Source organism: Castor canadensis, chromosome 1 (assembly GCF_047511655.1).
Source record: "Castor canadensis chromosome 1, mCasCan1.hap1v2, whole genome shotgun sequence".
Lineage (NCBI taxonomy): Eukaryota > Metazoa > Chordata > Mammalia > Rodentia > Castoridae > Castor > Castor canadensis.
Window position 1 is genome coordinate 137,983,895 of NC_133386.1, and position 26,996 is coordinate 138,010,890.

A 26,996-nucleotide genomic window follows, 5' to 3' on the forward strand; every position below is an offset into this window, starting at 1 on the left:
TACTTGCCTAGCAAGTGGAAGGCCTTGAGTTTCAATGCCAGTGCAGCCAAAAATAAAAACTAAACAAAAACTTGGTACTTCCACTGAGAACTGATTTATAGGGTAGTCTCTATTTTTGAGACAGTGTCTTGCTATGGTAGCCCAGGCTGGTGTCAAACTTGCTATCCTCCTGCCTCAGTCTACCAAGTGCTGAGGTTACAAGTGTGTACCACTACAGTGGGCTAGCATCCTCATCTTAAAAAAGAATGTGACTTCTGGTTCTAGCCAAGATGGAGCAGTCCCATTATTTGATGTCACAAACAGACATAGGGATACTCTAAAAGGTGTAAAGAAGTCAGACTACCTAGGGACCTCAGGACTTGAACAATACAGTAATGAGCTCCCTGGATTTCCTTATTGCCTCCAACTCAGCCCAGATAGGACACTGCAGAAACCTTCAACCCAGAACTGGTAACAAGCACAGATTTTTAAAACTCCAAATAGAGTTTATTGCCCCTAGCCAAAAGACTGGGAAAGAAGCCTAACAACAGAAAATCTTGGCAATATCCCCCCGCCCACACGCACCCCTGCACACACGCACACGAGCGCAAACACACACACACACACTTCAATCAAATGCAAACAAAAAAGTTGCTGCTCCCCATGGTTTCAGCAGGACTGGACAGCACTTCCTGTTCTATCCCCACGAAAGCAGGTGGCAGCACTCCAATTCCCCCACCCACTGGGCTAAAACCAGGTACTGTCAACCAGTGAACTAAAACCTCTACTCCCTCCTGGCAGCAGTAAACAGAAAGAGGTAAGAGGTGGCAGAAGTGGTACTCCATTTCCTCTGACCCCCGTCTGCTATCAGCAGGAATGAGCTTAGACCCCCACCAGGAGGCAATGGAGTGCTGCAGGTTAATGTAAGTTGGTGTCCCATTTTCACCAGGAAGGTGTCGGCAGGACCAAGGGGGAAATTGACCTTCCACCTCACCTGTCTGCAATGAGGCAGCGTGAGTCAGCGCTCCACATTGCCACAATAGCATCAGAGTAGCCTGGTAGGAAGCTGGGCATTCACATTCAGCCAGCCCTCAGACCATAACTGAACAAGAGACTGCCTGCTAAAGACTAAATGAGGCCCAGACAGTGCAATAATATGATGCCCAAAGTGTTTATAGGAAGAGTCACTGGAGATATCAAGGTTAGCACCTCTAGAGAACTGTCAGCATGAAGACCCTCCTGCTGCTGACCACTGCTAGCAGATCATGTGGCCTTTGGTGCTGTGCTGCCCACAACTGTTGCTACTGCCTTCTGGAGAAACTTGGGTGCAGCCCGAAACTTGAGCTACAAGTTTGGCCAGAGCAAAGGCAAAACTGTCTGTGCCACAAACCAGGACTACTGCAGAAGTCAGCTGTGCGAATGTGACAAAAATCACTGTCTACTGTTTCGCTAGAAACAAGAGAATAAGATGTACCAGTTCTATCCCAACCTGTAGTTCAGTGGGAAGAAATCCTGTTGCTGAGAGTCCCTTCTTCCTGGAAGCCTTGCCATCCTGGGCTAGTCTCCTCTAACACCCCCCCTCCCTACTCCTCAGTTCCTTGGCAATTAAGAGAATACTCCTCTCCCATCCTAGTGAAGGGAGGAGCCCTCTGTCCCCATCCAGAACTGAAGCCCAAAGCCTGGGGGAGGTCTGACTGGCCTCTCCTGCTTTCTACCTAGAGCAGCTGGAGACTTCACACTGTTCCCCTACATGTTCGATTTCCTGCTTAGCAGTAGCAGTTATACTCCTGGAGTCTCTTCTGAGTTGAGCAATTCATTTGCTTGCACACGCATGCATAGGGCATGTGCACTATTAGTATAAAAGCATACGGATACCACACAATATACTGTAGAGGTTTCAAATACAGGCTCTGGGGATGTAACTCAGTGGTAGTACTTTCCTGGCATGCCAAGGCCCTGGGTTGAATCTGCAGCATCTCATTAAAACTGATAGAAATAATAAACAGTATTCATGGATCGCATAATTTCTGAAGCCCTTTATTTTTTATATCACTGAACATTTGCTACCATCTCTAGTCTCAGAAATACCCAGCATAAAAAAGCAGAGATAGTCATGAACATAGAGACAACATAGTAGGACACATGTGATAAAACAGGGTTGTAAAATAGAAAGGTGGAACAACACTGTGGTGATCCAGGGCTAGTATTCATTTTATTAAAATCAATTTAAGTAGAAGGTGATGGTGTGCGTCTGCAACTGCAGCACTTCAGAGGCTGAGGCAGGAAGATTTTGAGTTTGAGACCAGCCTGGGCTACCTAGTCAGTTCCAGGGCCAACTTGAACTACATAGCAAAACCCTGCCTCAAAAAAAAAAAAAAAAGACATTTAACCAAGCCCATTACAGGTGCCCAATAAGTACTTGCAGGTTGGGTAATGAGAACAACTGGCCAAAGGTCTCTTAGCTCATTAGTCATCTTTGGCTTGCTCTCATTCCTCTTAAGATGAAACGACTTCAGATATTCAAACCTTGACAAAAACTAAACCTAACCATCCAACATGATTAGTCACAAGCCTCTCAATTTTACTGGAAATTTCACTTTGAAACCCTTTGTTCTGAGAATAAGATGAGTATGAAAATGCCACAACCTTAAAAAGTAGCCAATTTAGGGTCCGTTTGAGTAAAGGCAACTCAGGTGATTCATAATGACTACAGTACAACTTTGCAAATAGATACAATTTAAAATAACACTAAATCTAATTTATATAGTTGACAATAGTAATTGGAAAAACAAAATGTAACTCTTGCAGTATTATATATCCAACTGGTTAAAGGACTCTATAGGCAAGATTTTTGAAGTGGATTTCAGAAATTAATCTAAAAAGTAATTTTCTCTCACCCTACCCCCACTTTTTTTAGTGCTGGAGATGGAACCCAGGGCACCTCACACAAGCTAGCCAAGTTCTCTACCATGGAACTACATCTCCATCCTGGTTTGCTGCTTTTTTAATTTACAATATATTTTGTAATTGGCTAAAACAATATTTTGAATTTGAAAAATCCACCTTTCTATTCTACCTTCATAACACATTCAGCAAAAATATAGCTAGAAAAGAATTTAAGAGCTTTTTTTTTTTTTGCAGTCCTAGGTCTTGAACTCAGGGCCTATACTGCAAGCAACTCTACCAGCCCTTTTGTGTTGGGTTTTTCAAGATAGGGTCTCACTAACTATTTCCCAGGGCTGGCTCTGAACCACGATCCTCCTGATCTCTGCCTCCTGAGTAGCTGGGATTAGAGGCGTGAGCCACCACCACCTGGTGAATTGTAGCACTTTTCAGAATCCTAGGAACTCACCATTAGGAAGGGTCTAAAGCTCTTATTAGGCAATCAAAGATCTGGATCTGTCTTTACAAGAAAGCTCCCATTGCTATTTTAAGATGCTACTAAGTTCCATGGAAGTGACACAAGCTTTTTAAAAAAAAAACAGTTCTGAAATGTGTGTACTCGAGGCAGGGATGCTACAGTTATGGCGAGGGAGCTGTAAACAGTATTAACCGTGCACAAATTTCAAGAAACAGTAAAGAGCTGCCATCTAGAAAATTTTCCTTTCCTGTAAGAGTAGAGTGGAAAATTATCAACCTCTTCTAATAAAATGTCACTCACAATATAATGGTATCTAGTGTGAGTCTCTTCATAGATGACAAGAATAAAAGGAAAGAGGAGCCCTATAGAAATGGGGATCTCTGAGGAATTATTTTAGAAAAAAGCTATGAAAGTAGCCATTTCCAGAATGCCCTTTTTTATAAAAGAAGCAGCCATAGCTAAGACTTCACAGAATCTATGAAAAGCTTATATATCAAACCAAATAGACAAAAGTCTCCAGCATATAAACAAAGGCAAAAAGGCATTTTCCTTCAAAAAAAGATTCAGCTGAATCACATATAAGCATTCTTGTCAGTCTGGGAAAAAAGGGTAACATTTAATCAGGCACTGGTGGCTCAAACCTATAATCCTAGCTACTCAGGAGGCAGAGATCGGGAGGATCATAGTTTGAAGTCAGCCCAGGAAAATAGTTCTCACAACCCTATCTTGAAAAAAACTATCATAAAAAAGGGCTGCTGGCCCATGGAACCTTCTCCAAAATAGATCATATCCTAGGGCACAAAGCAAGCCTCAGCAAATATAAGAAAATAGAAATTATACCATGTATTCTATCCGATCACAATGCAAAAAAACTAGAACTCAACAACAAAAGTAAAGACAAAAAACATGCAAACAGCTGGAAACAGAACAACTCATTACTTAATGAAAAATGGGTCATTGATGAAATAAAAGAGGAAATTAAAAAGTTCCTGGAAGTCAATGAAAATGAAAACACAACCACTGGAACCTATGGGACACAGCAAAGGTAGTCCTGAGAGGAAAGTTTATAGCCATGAGTGCATATATTAAAAAGACTAAAAGATCCCAAATCAATGACCTAATGATACATCTCAAACTTCTAGAAAAACAAGAATAAGCAAATCCCAAAACAAATAGAAGGAGAGAAATAATAAAAATAAATGCTGAAATCAAGGAAATAGAAACCAAAAAAACCATAAAAAGAATTAATGAAACAAAAAGTTGGTTCTTTGAAAAAATAAACAAGATCGACAGACCCCTGGCAAACCTGACTAAAATGAGGAGAGAAAAAACCCCAATTAGTAGAATCAGGAATGCAAAAGGGGAGATAACAAACACCATGGAAGTCCAGGAAATCATCAGAGACTACTTCGAGAGCCTATATTCAAATAAATTTGAAAATCTTAAAGAAAATGAAATTGAAGCAGCAATCAAGAGTCTCCCCAAAAAGAGAAGTCCAGGACCTGATGGATTCTCTGCTGAATTCTATCAGATCTTTAAAGAAGAGCTGATACCAACCCTCCTTAAACTGTTCCACGAAATAGAAAGGGAAGGAAAACTGCCTAACACATTTTATGAAGCCGGTATTACACTTATCCCAAAACCAGGCAAAGACACCTCCAAAAAGGAGAACAATAGGCCAATCTCCTTAATGAACATTGATGCAAAAATCCTCAACAAAATAATGGCAAACCGAATTCAACAACACATCAAAAAGATCATTCACCACGAACAAGTAGGCTTCATCCCAGGAATGCAGCGGAGGTTCAACATATGAAAATCAATAAACGTAATAAACCACATTAACAGAAGCAAAGACAAAAACCACTTGATCATCTCAATAGATGCAGAAAAAACCTTTGATAAGATCCAACACCATTTCACGATAAAAGATCTAAGAAAACTAGGAATAGAAGGAAAATACCTCAACATTATAAAAGCTATATATGACAAACATACAGCCAGTATTATATTTAACAGAGAAAAACTGAAACCATTCCCTCTAAAATCAGGAACCAGACAAGGATGCCCACTATCTCCACTCCTATTCAACATAGTACTGGAATTCCTAGCCAGAGCAATTAGGCAAGAAGAAGGAATAAAAGGAATACAAACAGGTAAAGAAACTGTCAAAATATCCCTATTTGCAGATGACATGATCCTATATCTTAAAGACTCAAAAAACTCTACTCAGAAGCTCCTAGACACCATCAGTAGCTACAGCAAGGTAGCAGGATATAAAATCAACATAGAAAAATCATTAGCATTTCTACACACTAATAATGAACAAACTGAAAAAGAATGTATGAAAACAATTCCATTTACAATAGCCTCAAAAAAAAATCAAATACCAGGTGTAAACCTAACAAAAGATGTGAATGACCTCTACAAGGAAAACTATAGACTTCTGAAGAAAGAGATTGAGGAAGACTATAGAAAGTGGAGAGATCTCCCATGCTCATGGATTGGTAGAATCAACATAGTAAAAATGTCTATACTCCCAAAAGTAATCTACATGTTTAATGCAATTCCCATCAAAATGCCAATGACATTCATTAAAGAGATTGAAAAATCTACTGTGAAATTTATATGGAAACACAAGAGGCCACGAATAGCCAAGGCAACACTCAGTCAAAAGAACAATGCAGGAGGTATCACGATACCTGACTTCAAACTGTATTACAAAGCAATAACAAGAAAAGCAGCATGGTACTGGCACAAAAACAGACATGAAGACCAGTGGAACAGAATAGAGGACCCAGATATGAAGCCACACAACTATAACCAACTTGTCTTTGACAAAGGAGCTAAAAACATACGATGGAGAAATAGCAGCCTCTTCAACAAAAACTGCTGGGAAAACTGGTTAGCAGTCTGCAAAAAACTGAAACTAGATCCATGTATATCATCCTATTCCAACATTAATTCAAAATGGATCAAGGATCTTAATATCAGACCACAAACTCTAAAGTTGATACAGGAAAGAGTAAGAAATACTCTGGAGTTAGTAGGTATAGGTAAGAACTTTCTCAATGGAACCCCAGCAGCACAACAACTAAGAGATAGCATAGATAAATGGGACCTCATAAAACTAAAAAGCTTCTGTTCATCAAAAGAAATGGTCTCTAAACTAAAGAGAACACCCACAGAGTGGGAGAAAATATTTGCCAGCTACACATCAGACAAAGGACTGATAACCAGAATATATAGGGAACTTAAAAAACTAAATTCTCCCAAAGCTAATGAACCAATAAAGAAATGGGCAAGTGAACTAAACAGAAATTTCTCAAAAGAAGAAATTCAAATGGCCAAAAACACTTGAAAAAATGCTCACCATCTCAGCAATAAAGGAAATGCAAGTTAAAGGCACATTAAGATTCCACCTCACCCTTGTTAGAATAGCCATCATTAGCAACACCACTAACAACAGGTGTTGACAAGGATTCGAGGAAAAAGGAACCCTCTTACACTGTTGGTGGGAATGTAAACTAGTACAACCACTCTGGAAAACAATTTGGAGGCTACTTAAAAAGCTAAACATTGATCTACCATTTGATCCAGTAATACCACTCCTGGGGATATACTCAAAAGACTGTGACACAGGTTACTCCAGAGGCACCTGCACACCCAGGTTTATTGCGGCACTATTCACAATAGCCAAGTTATGGAAACAGCCAAGATGCCCCACTACTGATGAATGGATCAAGAAAATGTGGTATATATACAGAATGGAATTTTATGCAGCCACGAAGAAGAATGAAATGTTATCATTTGCTGGTAAATGGATGGAATTGGAGAACATCATTCTGAGTGAGGATAGCCTGGCCAAAAAGACCAAAACTTGTATGTTCTCCCTCATATGTGGACATTAGATCAAGGGCAAATACAACAAGGGGATTGAACTTTGATCACAAGATAAAAGCGAGTGCGCACAAGGGAGATGTAAGGATAGGTAAGACACCTAAAAAATTAGCTAGCATTTGTTGCCCTCAACGCAGAGAAACTAAAGCAAATACCTTAAAAGCAACTGAGGCCAATAGGAGAAGGGGACCAGGAACTAGAGAAAAGGTTAGATCAAAAAGAATTAGAAGGTAACACACATACACAGGAAATCAATGTAAGTCAACTCCCTGTATAGCTATCCTTATCTCAACTAGCAAAAACCCTTGTTCCTTCCTATTATTGCTTATACTCTCTCTTCAACAAAATTACAGATAAAGGCAAAATAGTTTCTGCTGGGTATCGAGGGGATGAGGGGGAAAGGGAGGGGGCGGAGTGGGTGGTAAGGGAGGGGGTGGGGGCAGGGGGGAGAAATGACCCAAGCATTGTATGCACATATGAATAACAAAAAAATAAAAATTAAAAAAAAAAAAGGGCTGCTGGAGTGGCTCAATGTGTAGGCCCTGAGTTCAAATCCCAGTACCACACACACACACACACACACACACACACACACACACACACACGAATAGCATCTGATGAAACTATGACTGAAATTATGTATAATAGTAAATTTTGTATTTCTAAGTATACTTTTTAACAAGTTTACAGTACTAAAATTATTAAGTTTTGCTCACATCTGTAATCTTAGCTATTTGGGAGGAGGCTGAGATCAGAGGGATCAAGGTTTGAGACTAGCCCAAGCAGTTTGGGAGACCCCATCTGCATAACATCCACAGCAAAAATGGACTGGAGGTATGGCTCAAGTGGTAGAGAGCCTGCTTGGCAAGCATGAAGCTCTGAGTTCAAACTCCAATCCTGCCAAAATAAAATAAAATAAAATCACTCAGTTTTACTATCATATTGCTAGGAAACAATACATATAACATGTATGTATACTGGGAAATAAAAGGACTAACTCAGGCCTCTGGGGGTAAAAAGATGAGGCCAAAAGCTAATATTATTTTGGGGAGTCAGCATATCCCATCTCCAAGAAAGTACCTAAGAGTTTGAAAATAGTGGCCTAAGTATTGAAGATGCAGCCTGATTTCTTTAAATCATTGTACAAATGTGAGCATTTCCACTACCCTGGTGAGCAAAACTCACCAGCGAACCAGTCAATTAAAATGGAGTTTAATTTAGTCTCAAAGACATAGTGCAGTACTTATTACAAAGAATTAGAATTACAAATGTATACTCCCAGAATTCACCAATGTTAATCAATGGCCTGTGTAATTTAATTTCAAACTGACTAAACTACATTTTAGAGCTTCTTATTAAACTCATATATTAGAAACACAAAACTACTTTTCGTTTATCTTTCTATTTGAAAAATTCCAGAATACACACAGAAACCTTGTTAATTAAGTAAACAGTATAGAAATCCTTTAATTATATTAAATTTATATTATATTATTACATTATACATATATGTATATATTTGAAAAATATAAGCAGGTCACCCTTTTAATCCAAGCACTCAAGAAAGCAAGAGGATAACTAAGAAAACAAGACCCTATATAAAAAAAAATAACATTTTTTAGAAATATATAAAGTGTTAAAGGGCCCAATTATGTATTAAGTAGAATCATGTTTGTTTCTATTAGAAAATGTCTATTCTATTAGAAATAACAATTTCTGGTTTTCACATTTGACAAGTATGTTAAAATATCACAGGCTCACATTTCCCAGCAGGGTTTAAAGCTTAATTCTATATTTTATATGAACAATAAATATAACACTCATTATGTACTTATTAATACCAAGTATTATGCTGAATCATTCACATGTACCATCTCATTTAATATTACTACCCATATTTTACACATGAGAAAATTAAGGCTCAGAAAAGTAATTTGCCAATATCACACTTTATAAGTGGCAGCATTAAAATTTAAACCAAGACTTGTCTGTCTTCAAATCCTATTTATAACTACCACCTATCATGTTTTCATACAGTAGAAACAGAAGCAAGCCAGGGACTTAATTAGGCCACCAAAAAGTTATTTTTCACAAAAGATCTACACACATAGCTACTTTATTAGTTTTCTAATGGTCTTCTGTAATAAGCACCAGACTATGTTCATTTAGTCCAGTTTTCCTTATGTTTTTTTAATTTTGATTGCCAGACTTATGCTAGGCAATAAAGGACAGTGTTGCTGTCAAAACTATCTTCTCCTCTTATTTATCACCACTTGTGAAATCATTAAAGTAGTAATTCTTTATTCTGTATTTTTATGTTGTTTGTAGCTTTTGGATAATAAAGTAGTATGAAATCTTACAATTTATATAGAGATTATAAAAAATGAGCCACATGAAGCAACCTGGAAATCATTTGGCTGGAGACAGCAACTCATACTGCTACTATCAGAGATTAATCTTGATTTTTGCTCTGTTTTGTAGAGAGGTGGGCAATTCTAAACCTGGGATTACTTACTTACTAGCTAGAAAGAAGGATTCAATACTTGATAGTCTAGCCTGGATCTGACCGCATGTCATTTCTTCTATATTGTAACATTTCTGTTTAATCTAAATAAAAACCCTCTAAAGGAAAAAAAATGTAAATGTAAGGTTGTTATTCTCTGTAGAAGTCCCTATCTCCATCCCAGAACTTTCCTACAAGGCCAAAAGAATAAAACATCTATATGAATAAAACCTTAAATCAGATTAGCAAACATTCTGTAATTCACTCCAGGTAGATTGTGTCCATATTCTTATGCAGACTTGAAGAAATGTTGGGAGACCTAGTGAGGATTCTCATGGTGGGCACACTCAGTAACTGCAGTGACCCTAAGGTATGCAAAAATGAGTTTGCACTGAAATTCAATATGCACCTCATCACAGAGTAATATCTTGTTCCACTGAAAGGTTTTCCTGGACTCCACACATTCAGAAGGAGGGCCAGATCTAGAGAGAACCCTTCAGTGTTCCTGTGGCTCCTGGACTCCCACATTTTGTAGGCAGTTCTGACTCTTGAGACTTATTAATACTTTAGTCATGTAAGGAAGGCTCCTTACATGTTTCTACAGTCATAGAAGCAAGCCATTTATTTGCTCAGGTTAATGTGTGTATTAGATTACATGCATGTAATCTGACAAACTGTTATAATTAAGAATTAAAATTTATATTTTAATCTCTACACACAGGTTCCTCAGGATGAAGTCAGGTTCACAAAGGCAAAGACATAGGTATAAATGCTATAAGTAGAGGCCAATACAAAACTTATTCCTAAATGAATGGTACAAAAAATATTATTATGGTATGGAGGGATTGAAGGTAAGGAACTATTTGAGGATGTTATTAACATTTTTTGAAATATCCAAACCTATAATAGAATATTTATCATCTTTTTAATATTCTAGTTAAGTACAGAACATCTCTAAATTATGTTATTTTCAACAAATCAACTAAGAAGTTACAAAGGGAAGATATTCTCACTCAGTCTCTGCAATTTGACATTATATGGTTATCTAGCTAACCCAGTTTAAAAATGTGAAATGAAATTTAAACTCCTGAGCCAGTCATTGGTGGCTCAAGTCAAATCCGACCTACTCAGGAGGCAGAAATGAGCAGGATCAAGTTCAAGGTCAGCCCAGGCAAATACTCTGAGAGACCTATATCCAAAACACCAACACTAACAAGGGCTGGCTCAAGTGGCAGAATGCCTGCCTAGCAAGCGTGAAGCCCTGAGTTCAAAATCCCAGTACCACCAAAATAAATAAACTCCTGGTAATCAACAGTCAGTACCAAGCTCTATCTTTGATGTCTGATGATGCAGCCATTTGTCACCCAGCTTTTACTGTCACCTCATCCAAAAACTAATTGTAAGAAAATGTGGACTCCCACCCCTACTTTTTTCTCTCAGCACACAAGAAGATGATCTCCTAAGAAAATTTTTTTTCCTTATCAATTGTGAAAACCACCTGTGTAAGACAGTAAGCTCTAGATAGCAATAACAAGACTGACTAGCAAAAGAATTTCTAGTTGTTGGGGAAACAGAAGCTCATCCAAACAGCTGCTTGCTGAATTATTTGTGTATTTGTGAATATAACTAGCTTCTGTCTTTGCATTGATTTGTCTATAGGGGTCATTAGAAAAGACTGTTCATACCTCCTTTGTGACCTTTGAAGGTCACCACACAGCTAGCATCTTCTGCTGACCAGATCTTCAGCTGAGCATCCATCCCCCCACTCAGAACCACGAGGCCTGATGGGAAAAACCTGCAACAATTCACATCAAACACATGTCCTTCCAATATTCTCTGAAAAAAACAAAAGAAATGCCATGCTAGTTATCTTGTCCATCTCTTGATGTTCTCTCACTTCCCATCTCTTGATCTCTTATATGAAATACCTTCATGCTATACCCCCATAGAAGATTTTATAAAAGGCTGTCCAGAGGATCTCTACCTCATTTGTTTACCAACTAGTGTTTAAAGGGCTTTAGGCTTCCTCTCCTGGAACTGAGCTACAGATGTTGTAAAACTGAATTCCATGGCTCTCATAGTCATCCCTAGATCTACTTTCAAGTATAAGGAACTGAGAAGACTTGGAGACTCTTACTCATCTTTTCATAAACCCCTCTAGATAGGATGGAGGTTTAGCCATATATGCAGTCTAACAGCCTAGCTATTCTGTGTTAGAAGTTGATTAAGGAAGGCAGTGGGTCCACCCAATGAACATAATCACTGGTCTGGCTCAACTGCTGCAGCCCCACTCTGGCAAATCACTAAACTTGAGAATTGTGCTCTGATTACCAGATGGAAGAACAGAGACCAATTACAGTATAATGGGCATTTTTTGGGGTTTTTGTTGTTGTACTGGGGCTTGAACTCAGGGCCTCATACTTGCTAGGCAAATGCTCTACCACTTGAGCCACACCACCAGTCCTTTTTCATGTTGGTTATTTTAGAGATAAGGTCTCATGAACTATTTGCCCAGGTTGGCTTTGAACTGCCATCCTCCTGGTCTCTACCTCCTGAGTAGCTAGGAATACAGGCTTGAGCCACCAGTGCCTGGCTGGTCCTGTATTTTTACAATGGACAACTCTTCCTTCCATAACCAGTCCAAGGTTTCTCAGACCACCCTTCCTGTATTATTTTCTAAAAGTGTATTCAAATTCTTTACTCTGAGTTCTCCATTGGAAGCCTGCCAGATCTTCATGCTCCCATCGGAACTAGAAGACACACCAAGGCCTCCTCCGCTGGAAATGTCCAGGCATGTTACCTGTTCAAAAGACAAAAAAAATGTTACAAATAATAAAATGCTCGATTCCCTTGAAATATGTTTAAAACTTCCTTTGATTTATACTCTTCCAAAACCATCTCAAGTCTATATTTCCCAACACAAAGGATTTATGTGTGATATGATGGCTGAATTTTCATCACCAACTCAACAAGGCTGGAGCCAACACCTTGAACGTCTCCAAACAAAAAAGATATTTCTGCAATCATCTGTTTTAGCTAAAAAGTTTTCCCTGTCCCACACTGTTTCTACCTTTTGCTATTTCTTTTTTGTTTTTAAGGTAGCTCTCCTAATTCTTAGGAACCCATTTACATAAAAGACAACTTTCCAAGAAGCACCAGAAGTATTTGCGTAAAAGCAAAGATACTACCAGTTATATCTCTATATAGGTGTTTGATAGAGATAAAGATACCATATTCATAAAGTCACAAAAGGATGAAACTAGAAATACCTGTAGGTAATGTAAGATTGGAAAAATAAAGTCATACCATGTAAGACTATGTAGATCTTAAACGAATACTAGAAAGATAATATAGAATAATGTACATATCATTAAGTAATAAAAGCAAGTAATAAAAGAGCATGTCCTCTGGATGCCAGTGGCTCACACCTATAATCCTAGCTACCCAGGAGGCAGCACCTTCTATTACCCAGCACTGTGCTGAAGGCTACATGTCAATACTTAATCCTTTCAGACTTTTCTTTAAGTCTTTTGCCTGATTAGGTTTTTATAGTACATGCTTGGTTTTTGTTTGGTTGGTTTTGGCCATACTGGGGTGTGTATTTGCTAGGTAGGGGCTCTACCACTTAAGCCACTCTGCCAGCCCTATTTTGTGATGGGTATTTTTGAGATAGGGTCTCGTGAACTATTTTCCCAGGCTGGCTTCAAACTACGATCCTACTGATCTCTGCCTCTCCCATAGCTAGGATTACAGGCGTGAGATACCAGCACCTAGCTCAAATACCAGTTTTGTCAAGCACATCACACCTCATTAGCTGTATCATCTTACAATGCAAAGCAAATGAAAGACACATTAATTATGAATATGCTTACAGCACTACACAAGTAGATAAAATGAAAAAATTAACTTGCTATTACGCTTTCTCTATTTATCAAAATACTTACACTCTTTGTATGAATTCTGGAAAAAGTAGTATATGGTGCCAAAAACTTAGAAGATGCACTTTCCTTTGGACATGAAATATGAATGCTTTTCTAAACAAAGAGGAAAAGAAACAATCTGTCAGGAAGCTGCTCTAATATAATTGAACCCTCTTAAAGAAAACATTAGGACTACAGGAAATTCTCATCTTCTAAGTGTATGACTCTAATCTTCCTCCTTTAGTCCACAAGCTTATCACTCTCCCTTGGCTCACAAGTCTGTTTACTGCAGAGGGCTGTGATGTCATTTGTTATTGCTGAGATGCCATAACATCTTAGCAATATGACATAAAAAAATAACATGATTATCTCTTTATGCTAAAGTGAACTGTACCATAGAAGACAGTAAGATATGAGTGAAAAGCATCACAGCATTAACTTATAGAAGAAAATCAAATGCCATTATGCTGAATTAGCAGTGGTATAAGAAAGAGTATCAGCAGGAGAATGCATAAAGAGATAATGAAGAAACTCAGCACCAGCTCCTAGGTCTAGGGCCTAAAAGATAAGTCTAAAAGTAAACTTGCTGCTTGTAAGAACTTTCAAGAAAGAGGGTTAGACTACTGACATTTACAGTTACCAGAGAAAACTGGTAAATTATACAATGTGCCTGTTCCCACCCAGAACTTAAACTGACTGTACATGATCACAGACCAGCCATCAGTGCATAGCTGTGTTATGTTGTGAAGTCACTACCATGTATCTATCAGTTACTGTAGCAAGACAGCATAGGTGGCATAGGAGGAAAGTATATGTAGAACAAGATATTGAATCCAGATGATAGGACTTGTTAAAGGCCATTTGTAATCACTTTACGCTGAAATTTCAAGTTAGAATGTATAGAAAGAGAAGACTGATAAAAGGCTTGTCAAACCCTTCCTCAGCAATTCATACAGTGCAACATCCCTTACTATAATCAACACAGTATCAATACCAATATCAAGAGTACTCTAACCAACAGAATGCCACCTAACTTGCATCTCCTATGAGTTTCTGAGGAGCTACACTCACTGAAGGGCACCCAATCTTGTATGCCTTCTGCAGTAATTCTTCAAACTTTCTGGAAATTCTGGAGGACAATGAAAATGGCTTCAATAATCAAAATATTCTGAACCTCTATATCCAATGGACACAGGATCTCACCCTTCATTAGAAAAAAAGTTTCAAAATTATAATATTCTTATCACTGACAATCAATACGTTCTTATTATAGGTCATCTACTACTTTTAAAAGACAGATTATCTATACAAACAGTGCTTTCTTAGCCAGCATATCCATCCCAGCTGCCTTCAGTTCTTTCATTAAATGAGTTTTTGCTTTTAACAGAGTGACAAAGTCCATACAGCTGGAAGGTAGCTGACCTGGATTTGGAACTGCCTCCTGTACCAGAAACTAAAGTGTAGGCTAACTCTGTTGGCTGCATATTCATCGGCAAGGATGCAAGGAGCTCAAAAAGCTTAGTGTTCAGGCCTCTATTAGAACTGTGTTTGCTCTCCCACGAACAACAGGTGTTGGCGAGGATTCGGGGAAAAAGGAACCCTCTTACACTGTTGGTGGGAATGTAAACTAGTACATCTACTCTGGAAAAAAATTTGGAGGCTACTTAAAAAGCTAAACATTGATCTACCATTTGATCCAGCAATACCACTCTTGGGGATATACCCAAAAGACTGTTACTCCAGAGGCACCTGCACATCCATGTTTATTGCGGCACTATTCACAATAGCCAAGTTACGGAAACAGCCAAGATGCCCCACTACTGACAAATGGATTAAGAAAATGTGGTATCTATATACAATGGAATTTTATGCAGCCATGAAGAAGAACAAAATGTTATCATTCACCAGTAAATAGATGGAATTGGAGAACATCATTCTGAGTGAGGTTAGCCTGGCCCAAAAGACCAAAAATCGTATGTTCTCCCTCATATGCGAACATTAGATCAAGGGCAAACACAACAAGGGGATTGGACTTTGAGCACATGATAAAAGCGAGAGCACACAAGGGAGGGGTGTGGATAGGTAAGACACCTAAAAAATTAGCTAGCATTTGTTGCCCTTAACGCAGAGAAATAAAGCAGATACCTTAAAAGCAAAAGGCAAAAGGGGACCAGGAACTAGAGAAAAGGTTAGATCAAAAAGAATTAACCTAGAAGGTAACACACATGCACAGGAAATTAATGTAAGTCAACTCCCTGTTTGGCTATCCTTATCTCAACCAGCAAAAACCCTTGTTCCTTCCTACTACTGCTTATACTCTCTCTACAACAAAATTAGAGATAAGGGCAAAATAATTTCTGCTGGGTATTGAGCGGGGTGGGGGGGGGAGGAGAAGGAGGGGTGGTAAGGGAGGGGGTGGGGGCAGGGGGGAGAAATGACCCAAGCCTTGTATGCACATATGAATAATAAAACAATAAAAAAAAAAAGAACTGTGTTTGCTCTCAAAAGACTTTATTTCTTTGGGGCTCAGTATGTGAAAGATTTTAAGAACTGGTGCTTTTCTCCTGTTTACAATTCTGCAAATGAACCTTTAATTTGTAAATAGACTATGGAGGAAGAGAAACATTGAAGTACCTTCTAACGTCAGCAGTAGACAATCATGCCGTTAATGAAAATATTTTAAAGAAAAGCTGCAGGAGATATTGAAACAGATAAAAATCCAAGGGGGAAAAGTGTGAGTATGACACAGTGAGATAAAATTCAAGGTCAAACTTGTTTTTAATCCTCCAGGGTTAGGCATTTAAGCATAATGACAGATATACTGTTTAATATAACAATGTAGCAACATCAAATAGCAAAGTGACTCATGGCAGTTAAGAAACAAATGAATGTTCAACCATAAGCACTTACTGTCTGAACCCAACCAGCAGGTTCACAGCAGAAATTAGCAATTTTGTTTGAAGAGATAAAGACTGTATCCAGGCCTGAGTATGAAAGGAAGAAATGCAGATCAAGTATTTCAAATAAAAGATTAGGATCTAAACTGAGATGTTCTATAAGTATAAAATATACCCAGACTTTTGAAGACTTAAAGAAGAAAAGAATGTGAAAGTGAGCACTACGTTGTTGGCGGATACTGGCAAAACACCTGAGAAAAATGTAGGCTTGCAAGGTGCTGTTAAACTTGGAATCAATAGAACCAAGCTTTAATTCCAGCATACAGTCTGATTTTTATTATTAGGGATTAATTAACCTCTGAGCCCATGTTCTCACTTACACACTGGAAATTTAAAATACCAATCACAAAGGACAGTTAAGATGAACAATAATTTTTGCAATATTTTATAGCTTTATCCACTACAGTCTCACTACCCATTAACCATACTGTAAGGTACAATATTCTCTGTCACAGAGAAGAGGAAATTGAGGCACAATTAAGTTATTTGTACAAAATCACAAAGCTAGTAAGTGTCAGAGCTAACTAAGACTTACATTCATAGCTTCTGACGTTTTCTAAAACCATAGCTGCTTACAAAAAACAAATATAAAATATATAACATGCAGCTTATTACTCTGTAAAAAAGGGTAATCAATCAACATTTGCAAAAAATGTCAAGTAAAAAGCAAAGTATTCTCTGAACTTGTCAGTACACTGAAAATACCTTACATCAAAAGAAAAAAAAAAAAAGACCCAAAAACCAAAAACCAAAACAAATTTAAAAACACTTAATTATACACAAAAAAAGAAAAAGGCTGATTCATCCTCTGGGAATTATCAGAACACATTGACTGCAGCAAGGAGAACGATCATGGGTTCTGCAGTAATTAGCTTAGCCATCTACTCACCTCAAAGATGAGTGAGAAAAACTATTAGATACTACTGATGTAGGCTCTTCATCACAGTCTAGTCAGTACAGACTGTAAGGCTGTGCTGTCCAATATCATAGGTACTAGCTACATAAGGCCATTTACACTTGAACATGGCCAAAGCAAATGAAGAACTGTATTTTTAATTCTAACTTAAAGTCTAATTTAAAAACAGATACTCAATACTTGATCCAGTGATTGGAAAACTTTTAGTTTGGAGCTGTTTAGGTATTAATCTGTTTCCTTTTGTTTTCTTTAACAGATGGGGTCTAGATACATTGCCTAGGCTTGCTCTGAACTCTTGGGTTCAAGCAACCCTCCTGCATCTAGTAGCTGAGACTACTAGTGTGCACCACCACACCCAGGTAAAAGCATGGGGGATTTTTAGTTTTGTTATTTATGCAAAGAATTGAACCCCGAGTCTCTCACATGCTCTACCATTGAGCTGCGCTGTGTTTATATTAAATAAAAACATAGATAAAATATTTCCAATAAAAAATTAGAGTCTGAATTGAGCTCTGCTATAAGTATAAAATGTACATAGGATTTTGAAAGTTTAAGAAAAGGAATGTAAAACATCTCATTAATAAGTATGTATATTGCTGGCAGTGTGGCTCAAGTTGTAGAGTCCCTGCCTGGCAAGCATGAGGCCCTGATTTCAAACGCCAATGTTGCCAAAAAAAAAAAGTATATTAATTACAAATTGAAATAATATGTTAGACACATTAGGTTAAATAAAATAATTAAAATTAATTTCATCTATCTTTTTTTGCCTTCTTAATGTGGCTGTTAGAACATTTAAAATTATACATGTAGCTTGCATTATCAAAGTTGGTTTAAGGTAAGTAAAAGATTCCATTTAAAAGAAAACATAGCGGGGGTGGGGGCAGGGGGGAGAAATGACCCAAGCCTTGTATGCACATATGAATAATAAAACAAAAAAAATAAAAATAAAAAATAAAAACATAAGACAAAAAAAGAAAACATAGCAAGGTGCCAGTGGCTCATGCCTGTAATCCTAGCTTCTTAGGAGGTTGAGATCGGGAGGATCACAGTTTGAAGCCAGTTTGAGCAAACAGTTCTGGAGACCCCATCTCCAAAATAATAAGAGCAAAATGGACTGGAGGTGTGGCTCAAAAGGTAGAGTGTCTGCTTTGCAAGCACAAAGCCCTGAATTCAAACTCTAGTCCCTCAAAAAAAAAAAAAAAAGTAAATGTAAGCTAGATATGGTGGCACATATTCTATAAGCTCAAGAGTGGGGAGGCTGAGGCCAACCTGGGCTACATAGCGAAACCCTGTCTGAAAACAAACAAAAATAAATGCAACTAAAGAGAAATAGAAAACTCTTGACACTAAAGATAGCAAAAGGTATGATTATTATACAAATGAAATGAAGATGACACAGATACACACATACACAGGTAACAGTGTAGATGTGTGAAATAGATAAATGGGTAGGACCATGTGGATACTATATCATCTACAAGACATCAAAACCTACCTTGTTTATTTCATTCACAATAAATCCTTCCGAAGCTGTAACCGCTGGGATGCCATCTAGGCCAATTCCTTGACAAGTTAGGCTGCCATACAAAGATGGTTTCCCTACACAGTACAAAAGAAGCATGTCTCAAAAAATAAGAACTTGGTATTTTTCTCCTTAAAGACACAATTCACACATGTGTGTAGATGGTATGCCTATGGAAAAAAAATAGATTCCTAATTTGGGAGAGAATATACTGAAAGGCTAAAAGTTAGGAACAAAGATTTAGAGATATATTTATACAGAGATATATTTGTAGAGAAGTTGCCATAGTTGTCTCAACTTGTTTACTGGCTATGAAGTATAATTCTTCCATGGATGAAAGGTAAAGGTCATAGATTTATATATATAAAAAACACAGCAAAGAATTAAGCTTCAGTAATCTGGAAAATCTGCCTAAGTAGAACACTGATCTTTCAGTGATATGAGCTAAATAAAATATTTATTTTAAATATTTTAAAATATGTATTAGCCTATTTGTGAACATATGCAGATGGTAGAAAGAAGTTAAAAGACATTTTTCATGCTTCTCCTGGATTTTATATACTCATTTCTACAACAACTTATGACACAGTTTACATGTCTGACTTTGCAGCTAGACTATGAAGTCTTTGAGTTCAAAAACTAGATATAGCTGGGTGCCATGGCTCACACCTGTAATCCTAGCTACTCAGGAGGCAGCAATCAAGAGGATCCTGGTTAAAAGCCAGCCTGGGCAAATAGTTCAAGAGACCCTATCTTGATAAAATCCATCACACACAAAAAAAAAAGCTGGTGGAGTGGCTCAAGGTGTAGGCCCTGCATTCAAAACCCAGTACTGGAAGAAAAAAAAAACCCTAGTTACAAGCTATTCAGTAAACACTGCTGCATCAACCTGAAGTTCCAGGAGTAAGAGGGAAATAGAAACCATCATGGATTCACACAAGAGGTGGGGGGCTTTGTTTGGGGGAGAATTGAGCAATAGTTTGAAAGCAAGATAGGTCCTGGCTAGAAAGAAGGTAAGATCATTTCCAAGTGATTTTTAGTTACAGACTCACTCTTCTTTACAATTAATTGTGAAAAAATTCTGCATTATCAGCTCTAACAGCATATAGCAGAGGTTTAACAAATATTTATTGAATGAATTTATAAATAAATTCCCTTTAACCTATGTCAACAAGAACAAATTTTAATTATTATGGACTTAAGCTAAAGAAAATAAAGTAATGGCTAGGGGTGGGCTCAAGTAGGAGAGTGCCAGCCAAGAAAATAAAGTAGAAAAGTCTAACTGATAAAATTTTCTGCACTTTAATTCTTTTTTAAAAAATGTGTTATTATCAGCAGGGTGCCAGTGGCTCATACCTGTAATTCTAGCTATTTAGGAGGCGGAGATCAGGAGGACTGAGGTTCGAAGCCAGCCTGGGCAAATAGTTAAAGTGATCCTATCTCAAAAAACTCTTCACAAAAAAGGGCTGGCGGTGTGGTTCAAGGTGTAGGCTCCAAGTTCAAACACGAGAACAGCAAATAAATAAATAATTAAATAATAAATTTTTATCATATTATTGTTACACTGGGGTCCACAGTGACATTTACAAAATGGACTTTAATTATTACATATGATTATATACTTTGAGAATTTTGTCAACATTTAACTAAACAAAAATGGTTCTTATTTCTAATTGGGTTTAAAAAAAAAAAAAGGCCAGACATGGTGGTTCATGCCTGTAATCTCAGCTACCTGGGAGATGGATACTGACAGGATCACAGTTTGATACCAGCCTGGGCAAATAGTTAGTTGAGACTCCCTCTCAACAAAAAAGCCAAGCATGGTAGTACATATCTGTAATCTCAGCTACCTGAAAGAAATAGGTAGGAGGATCATGGTCAAGACTACCCTAAGCAAAAACAAGACCCTATCTGAAAAATAACTTAAAGAAAAAGGACTAGAGGTGTTGCTCAATTGGTAGAGTGTCTGGCTAGTAAGCATGAAGTCCTGAGTTCAAACTTGTAATCCCATCTACTCAGGAGGCAGAGTTAGTGAACCCTATCTCAAAATCAAGCCAAGCATGGTGGTGTAAACATGTAATCCCAGCTACTTGGGAGGCTGAGGTAGGAGGATTACAATCTTCAGTCCAAGGCCAGCTTGGGCAAAGTTAGCAGACATCATACATGCAAAGTAAACTAAAAGCAAAAGGACTGAGTGTGTGGTTCAAGGGTAGAGTGCCTGAGTTCAATCTCCAGTACTGCAAAACAAAAGAAAGAAAAGAAAAGAAATACCCTGAATTTCTCATAGAAATACAATACAGCAATGGCATCTGAAATGATAATCAGTAAAACAAAACCTTCTCACAAAATTCAGGAGGAGGGTTGATTAGGTTTGGGAAGGGCTACAGTGGAATGGTCAGGAATGACAAAAGAGTGTCATCCAAGGGAAAAACTGGTTAAGTCTTGGGAGATGTCTAGATATGACTGGGTGAAGTAACTAGTTTTCACTCTGATGCCTACAAGAATGATGGTAACTTATGAAATGAGAAAATGAAGAAAGAGAATCCATCTGGTAACAAATGTGCTCAGAAACTTTAGTAAGCCAAGTATCTCAACATGACAGTGAGAACTTCAAGCAGAAATGTCTAACAAACAACTGTTCCATCTACTTGACCTTGAAGAAAAGTCAAGGCTAAAGCTGTAGATCCAGGAATTATCATCAGTAAGGCTACCCTTAAAGCTATAGAAGAGTTTGGAATACAACAACATAAGGCTAAGGAACTGATTCAGATGCACTAGCAAGTCTCTATGAATAAGGCTTCCAAATAAAAGATCTTGTCCTGTAATGGAGTGGGAGTGATGTTAGTAGAGCACAGGCTGGTCAAACATGTTTGAACAAGAGCATTGTGCAAGGAGGCTGGGCCAGCAGAAAGCTTTATTCTAGAGGTAGTAAATCCTTTAAAGGGATAACATACAGATTTATTGGACATTACCTGGGGGATGACAGCTCAGCCAGGCCTCCCCTTCATCTTTCCTGTGGCAAAAGACAAAAGCCTAATTAGGCTCACACAAAGGTGAACAGGACACTACTGGTACAAGGAGAGAACAAAGGTCATATAATCTCTATTTTGGTCATAGTACTTAATACATGATCTAGTTCAACTTCCCATTCGGGCATAGATCAGTCTAAAACAGTCAAATGTTATTTATTGTAGAATTAGTTGTGGATTAAGTATTTAATGAATAGATTAACTATTTGTTAAATCAATGCTCAAATACTTTGACCAATAGGGAGTTCATTTGAAAAAAAAATCATTATTATATCTAGGTATTTATTGGGATTACTGTAAAACAGACTGTGCTAGGCACTTTGCATACAGCATCATTAATCCTCACAACAACCAAACAAGATACTTTTTATCCCCACATTAAAGATAAAAAAAATTGAAGCTCACAGAAAAATCACTTAGTCAGGTAGCTATGAAGTTTGAATTAAAATCTGAGACTGGTACACAATGAGGTCTGTGTTCTTTTTAACACTTCACATTGACTTTTTATGTTTTAGAATACACCTCCACAGTCTTCCAAATCCCAATCTCTTTACCCTGAGTTTTAGGGCACAATGGAAAAGGCCTACGCTACCTGGGCATGGTGGCAGCACACATCTGTAATTTCAGCTACTTGGGAAACTGAGACAGGGGGTTCACAAGTTTGAGGCCAGAACAAGCAAGGTTAGAGACCCTACCTCAAAAACAAAACTGGGGATAGGGGCCTGGGGACATAGCTCAAGTGGTAGACCCTTTGCCTAGCAAGCACAAGGTCCTGGATTCAATCCTCAGTACTGCAAAAAGGGAAAAAAGGGGAGAAGGGGCTGCACTTTTGAAGAAAAAGATCTAGGTTGACAGCCACCCTGCAATGTACAACCTTAGGCAAGTTATGTCCTCTTATTCTGATCTTGCATTCTCTCACACGCCCCTTGAGGCACCTAATGTTACTGTTCTTCCTTTATTACATTCTGTATTCTAGTGAGCTATATTTTCAGTCCCACCTAGTAAGGTGTGCATTTCTTTTTTTTTTTCATCTCAAGTCAGAAGGTGTCTTAAGTGCAGAAGACTATGCTCCATTCATCTTCACCATGGTTTCAATTTGAAAAACTTTTATTAGTAATAATAGTCATTTATGGCACTGCTTTCACCCTGATGCCTAGAGAATTAATTAGCAGTGTATGATCAATAAATATATGTTAAATGAATTAATGGTTTGCTGCCTGGTCCCAACTAAGATACCAGTTTCTTGAAGCTGAGTAACCACTTAAATTTAGAACTCCACCAAGCACCTAATACAGGGCCTGGACATGGTAGGTGTTACACTGTTTACTGGACAGGACAGTCCAATATATCTAATATAGCGCCGGGGGGCCTAGGAAGACACAAAGACTCTATCACGTATGCAAAGTGGTAGGGAGTGCAAGTGTCTTCCCTACGCGCAGTTTCCCTTTCTCCAGCTCACTGATCCCAGTTCTGACGCATGATCACGGCGTGCACATATGTTCGTTTGGTCTCAGGATCGCTGTTCACAAATGGACCATGCAGGTTTGAGGCTTTTTCCTGGACCTAGTTCCCTTTACATCCTTGACCAGGCATGGTTCTCCTTGATGCAAGGGCAACATGTGCTACCCGCCTCCTCTCCCTGATTTGGGCCTGCATTCACCTGAGGACTTGGGCCCAGTCGCTCTGAATCCTCAAAGGCGCCGCCATCTTGCCCCGCCTCCACCAGCCCGCCTCTTCCGCCCCTTCCCGGAAGAGGGTCCCTCAGAAAGAGGCGCGAGGGCGGAGGGCGAAGGGCGGGATGTACACCAATGAAAAACAGGCAGTGGGTTTCCCCCGCCCTTCTGTATGCGCGCTCCCATGAGGACCTGGTTCCTGGAGAGCGAGGCGGACGGTTCGTAACTGGCGGCGAGATTCATGCCGCCGCGCCTTTCGAACTCTTTTCTACACCTGTTCGGTGAGCACCCCATCTTGGGTCCCGGGTCCTTGCGCGGCGAGGCATTGCGGACACTACGGGAGCGCGCTGCCGGACACGCGCGCGCATGCGTGGTCTCCTGCAAGTAGGATCGCTGCTTCAGGTGACCTGGCTGCCTGGGAATTTCTACTTCCCCATCCTTTTCATGCTTTCCTAGTCCAGGCCAGCTGCCTCCACGATCCAGCTGCCTCCACGATCCAGCTGCCAACCCTCTCGCCTGACCTCTAACCCTGACCTCTGAGCCGGAGTCGACTTTTAACTCCAGGGGAGACTGAAGCAGGATTGACTGAGTCCTTCTGTGTTCCAGAGCACTTTTCATTCGTTATGTCAATCCTCACTCTGATTCTGAGAGTTAACTACTGTTAATGAGGAATTTAAAAGATTGCATGCGTGGTAAGGCATGGTGCTAGGATTTGAATCTGAATCTCATGGTTTAGGATGCAAGGCACTTTGCATTCCGTTCTTCGAAGAGATTTGCTTCTAGCCTTCAAAGACCTCAGTGTGTTTTAGGAAGAGAAAACGTACAGTAACGGAAACTATTAATTTACCCAACTGGTTGTTCGCACCAGTCTCTTTACAAACATCATCTCTGTTTTTCAAAGATTGCTAAGTGACTTGCCTAAGAACACCCAGTGAGAGAACTATAAAGAACAAAGTTAGGTTTCCAATCCATGTCTACTCCAAAGCCTTTTCCCCTCTCAACTTAATCTGCGTCCAAAGAAAATGAGGTGTTTTTTCTTTTTTGTTTGTTGTGGTTTTTGGTGGTACTGGTGTTTGAACTCAAGGCTTTACCCTTGCACATGAGTTTTGTGTAGAGATTAAAAAAAAAAAGTGCCTCAATCCTTCTTTTGACTTTCCCATTGTCCTCAGGATAAAAGTCTTAAACTGCTTAAAGTGGCCTGCAAAGCCTTGTTAGGATCACTTAGTCATTCTGCCAGTTTTCATTTCTTGTCTTTTTCTTATATTTTCTCCAGTCACTGAAGTGTTTTTTCTTTTTGTTTTGTGGTGTTGGGGATCAGACCCAGGGGCCTCACACACAGTGGACATATGCCTGATTTTGATTACTTTTGATTACACTCATGTCAAGCTAACTCTTACTCCTCCTTTGAGTCTCAGCTTAGAAATCACTTCCTCCAGCAAGCCTTCCCTTTGTATTCCTACTATTGACTGTGTTTACAGTCCTGTCTGTGCACACTGTCCTAAACTCCCTGTTTACTTATCTAGGGCAGGGATCACTTCCAACTTGGCCACCCCTTTATACTCTAGGCTAGTACATAATAGATACTCATTAATCATCTGTTGAATGAATGAGATAGAGAAGAGACATTAATGGCAAAATTTGTATAGAGGCTAAAGTCATTTCTCTTCAAACGTTAAGTTCCTTTTTGCTACTTTGTGTTGGGTGCTCTTGAAACAGATAGTCTTGGGAAACAGTCTGGGCAAATACTCCTCACATTTGGGTATAGTTGACAAGCATTTTCACCCCATAGACTCATCTCTGGCCCTGCCTTCTGCATGCTCTGTGCTACAGCCACACTAAACTCTTTCCATCCTTCCCATGTGTCAAAACCTACCCATATCTGGATCTCCTTCCAAGTGTTAAGCTTTGTTCTTCAGGCAGAGAATAAGGCCAGTAGGAGAAAAGAGAAAAGTAATTATTTTGAAGTAGATCAGATGGCTTCTCCAAAAAGATAACGTTTTGCTTAATTCATATTCCGTTAACCAAATCCATTGAGCTTATTGAGTACTAGTAAAAATCACATACCTTATTCTTCAGTTTAATTCACACCATTTTTCAGGCCTGCTCTCCGTCCGGCCTAGTGCTAGAGGCACTAAGGTAAGCTCTGTATTTGTCCTCAAGGAATTTATAGTCTTCCAGGGCAGACAGTCACATGAATAGGCTCTAACAGTGCCTTTTTTCTGTGATATTTGTAATACAGGAATCTTACATATACTGTCTGTACTTTAACCTTGTCTATTGATATTCTAGACTCCTCAAGATGTCAACCTCAGTCCCTCAAGGTCACACCTGGACCCGACAGGTGAAGAAAGAGGATGAGGAAGAAGACCCATTGGACCAGCTGATCACCCGCTCTGGCTGTGCTGCCTCCCACTTTGCAGTGCAGGAGTGCATGGCCCAGCACCAGGACTGGCGGCAGTGCCAACCACAAGTGCAGGCTTTCAGGGATTGCATGAGTGAACAGCAGGCAAAGCGGCGGGAAGAGCTGCAGAGGAGGAAAGAGCAAGCCAGTGCCCAGCGCTGAGACCCTCACCACCTGTTCCAAGGATGGCTCTACAAAAACCAGCACCCACAGAGACTCTGAGAGGAAGAAATCCTAAGTGGTAGAAGTGAGGGCCAGGAAGTGTAAAACTTGGAAATAGTCTCTGGGACTAAGGATGAGAACCAGACACTGTGAGTTTGGACGTGATTACCACACAGAGCTATCATACTTTAATGGCACATTTCACACATTCTCACTTGTCTTGTTCCACCAGTACTTGTATGTAAAACAAAGAATGGGGTAAGGGAACTCCCCTATCACACCTCTTGGTTCAGTGTCCCAGGTACTGAGAGGATTGCGGGGACATTATAATTTCAGGAATAAGTTAAAGATTAAAGGTAAATTGATTACCTATCCAGGTCTTCATTTTTTTTCAGTCACAAATTCAACAGAAAATGTTTCTGAGGCATTGTATGTTGGAAACTGATATAACGAGTAATGCAACCTCTGCCTTCATGTTGTGTAGAGTCTAGTTTCAGAAATGGAGATAAAACACCACTGGAGCTGTTAACTTAATTTCCAACCATGAGTGCCTTTATCTTTCAAAAAGGGTATTTTAGTATATGGAAGGAAGAAAGGAAACAGACAACTATTTCAATAAATAATGAGTACCTGTTATATGCCAGACTCTGCCAATTAACAGATACAGAGTCTG

General features: G+C 39.0%; 2 protein-coding genes across 9 annotated transcripts in view; one reads left to right on the top strand and one right to left on the bottom strand.

Annotated features, from left to right (window-relative positions):
- The window catches only part of Paaf1 (proteasomal ATPase associated factor 1), a 43,340-nt gene extending 17,286 nt beyond the window's left edge, over nucleotides 1–26,054 (bottom strand). Inside the window, exons 1-8 of one of the 8 annotated variants that reach the window (XM_074083362.1) lie at nucleotides 25,825–26,054; nucleotides 25,634–25,670; nucleotides 22,031–22,071; nucleotides 19,032–19,135; nucleotides 16,574–16,647; nucleotides 13,688–13,777; nucleotides 12,445–12,543; nucleotides 11,429–11,579 (exon numbers count right to left, since the gene is read on the bottom strand). In XM_074083362.1, coding sequence (XP_073939463.1) covers nucleotides 11,429–11,579; nucleotides 12,445–12,480 — 187 coding nt within the window. In that variant the 5' untranslated portion in view covers nucleotides 12,481–12,543; nucleotides 13,688–13,777; nucleotides 16,574–16,647; ... (2 more) ...; nucleotides 25,634–25,670; nucleotides 25,825–26,054. The other 7 variants (XM_074083350.1, XM_074083367.1, XM_074083383.1 and 4 more) reach the window with 7 other exon arrangements.
- Coa4 (cytochrome c oxidase assembly factor 4 homolog) lies at nucleotides 23,896–26,695 on the top strand. The gene is made up of 2 exons (XM_020182453.2): nucleotides 23,896–24,041; nucleotides 26,050–26,695. The coding sequence occupies exons 1-2, from the start codon at nucleotides 23,896–23,898 to the stop codon at nucleotides 26,321–26,323; spliced, it is 420 nt and encodes a 139-aa protein (XP_020038042.1). The 3' UTR covers nucleotides 26,324–26,695.
- Nucleotides 26,696–26,996: the final 301 nt, after the last annotated feature.